We start from the raw sequence: 1,931 nt of genomic DNA on the forward strand, positions 1-1,931 counted from the left end.
GCACACACACACACTCTCTCTCTTTCTCTCTCTCTCAAACACTCACACTCACACACACACACACAAATAGCACACACAACACACGTACATATATATATATATATATATATCAGTTCTACCTATTGACAAACTATTGGCACACGCCCTTCTCACTACCACAGACACCTATATGACCCCTGTCTCTCTTTTTGTTCCATCAGACATATTTATACATGCACAGGCATTGTGTACGAACACACGTTTGTGCACAAATATACGTTAATGAAATACACAACTACTGCATTTCAGGGGACACAAACATAGCACTACTTACTGGTCAATGCCCTCTTGACTGCGGTATGTGCCTATATAACCCGTAGCACTCTTCACCTCCACAGAAGCAGCCGACGAGTAGATCTCTATAGACTCCAGTTCAAAGTGTGTGCTATGTGTCACCAAATCCGATGTTTGCACGGTCACTTCTGGATAAGACAGGGGTTTACGTGCATTAATATCTAACCTCCCATTTACGCGATTGATTGTGTTGTGAATAAACTGTACGTCGTTTGTACTCTGAAATTCTTGTGGGCAATTTATACTTGCACTTTCCTCCGTCCGTGCCGATGTGTTGCAATCGTAGTCATGCTCATCATCTGATGTTACCACTGGATTATTTTCTCCATCTTTAGTTTTCGCTATTACGGAATGCTTACCCACTTCTTCTGGTCTATCTATAGTGACTGCATCTATCTCACATACAGAATCAGGTGTTGCATGAGGAGTGAGCCTTAAGGGTCCATACTGCATGTCGATGTCATCGTTGTGTGCAAGCACTTTATGCCAATGATCGGGGTGAGCACAGTCCCAGTTACTTACTACCATTGTGCAAACAATAAGCGTATACGACCAGCAATGTACGCTATGTATCTCTACTATCTATTATATGGACGTATCTCTGAAACCTTTAAAGATGGTATACGGACACATAAAAACTAAAATATAAGAGAATACAATCAATACATAATACATTTGATTGATTTTTTTGTTTGATTTTCCAAAAAGCTATGACGTAATTGAATGAGCACGTGCACGTGTAGTGATTTTATTGCGATAAGTACACATTCATTTTATATATAATTAGACAAAGCAATATCATAAACCACAGGGTAATGCAGTCGGTACATACTATTCTTGTATAATTATATATCGTATACGCGCATATACATGTAAGTTCTCATATATGCTTATGTACCGATAGCTGTATACGTATATATACAAATATATAGACAAACATAATCATATAGTCAACTACATACACATACACTTATATTTATATACTTATATACGAATTCCGGACTCGAAGAAAGATGGGCAAGAAACAGCAGGGCGACAACGGTGCCCCACTAACACTCCTACAACTACAGAACTTAATCAAACGTGACCCAGAATCATACCAGGAAGAATTCCTGCAACAACTGCGACACTTTGATTCCAGTGTAGAGATATTCACACTAAACCCTTCGGCCGATTCAAACAACTTCGGGGAACTAGCCACGTTCCTGGCACACACATGCACACGGTATCCGAAACATGGTGACCATGTACAGGGACGCACCATGTCTCTCCTAGAGAACTATGCAAGTGTGATGCAGCCGTTGCTAAGGAGAGAGATGTGCCAAGCGGTGATGATGATGAAGGGGAAGGGGGACGCGAGAGTGATCGAGGTGTTCAAGCTGTTTTTCAAGTTGTTCAAGGTGAAAGATAAGGTCTTGAGAGAGTCTTTGAGAAATCACATCACGACAGAGATCAAGCGCATGAACGCCAAGACACAGAAGAATCAGGTGTGTGTGTGTGTTTATAAAGATTGTGGGAAGTTTCACCACCCGCCTCGAAATAGTCGAATTACAGCTTTCTATGTATGTGGCCACGCATTACATAATTTAGATAGAATA

The 1,931-nt window shown here is 40.7% G+C and overlaps 2 protein-coding genes across 2 annotated transcripts; one reads left to right on the plus strand and one right to left on the minus strand.

Annotated features, from left to right (window-relative positions):
- Nucleotides 1-309: 309 nt before the first annotated feature.
- Nucleotides 310-954, minus strand: SARC_15067 (hypothetical protein; the record flags this gene model as incomplete). Its single annotated transcript, XM_014290803.1, has 1 exon — nt 310-954. The coding sequence occupies exon 1, from the start codon at nt 859-861 to the stop codon at nt 310-312; it is 552 nt and encodes a 183-aa protein (XP_014146278.1). The 5' UTR covers nt 862-954.
- A 199-nt stretch (nt 955-1,153) lies between these two features.
- SARC_15068 (hypothetical protein) lies at nt 1,154-1,822 on the plus strand (the record flags this gene model as incomplete). The annotated part of the gene is made up of 1 exon (XM_014290804.1): nt 1,154-1,822. A coding segment is annotated over exon 1 (476 nt), but the record flags the coding sequence as incomplete, so codon positions are not given.
- Between the last annotated feature and the right edge of the window lie 109 nt (nt 1,823-1,931).

Source organism: Sphaeroforma arctica (genome assembly GCF_001186125.1).
Source record: "Sphaeroforma arctica JP610 unplaced genomic scaffold supercont1.5556, whole genome shotgun sequence".
In the NCBI taxonomy this organism is placed as follows: Eukaryota; class Ichthyosporea; order Ichthyophonida; genus Sphaeroforma; species Sphaeroforma arctica.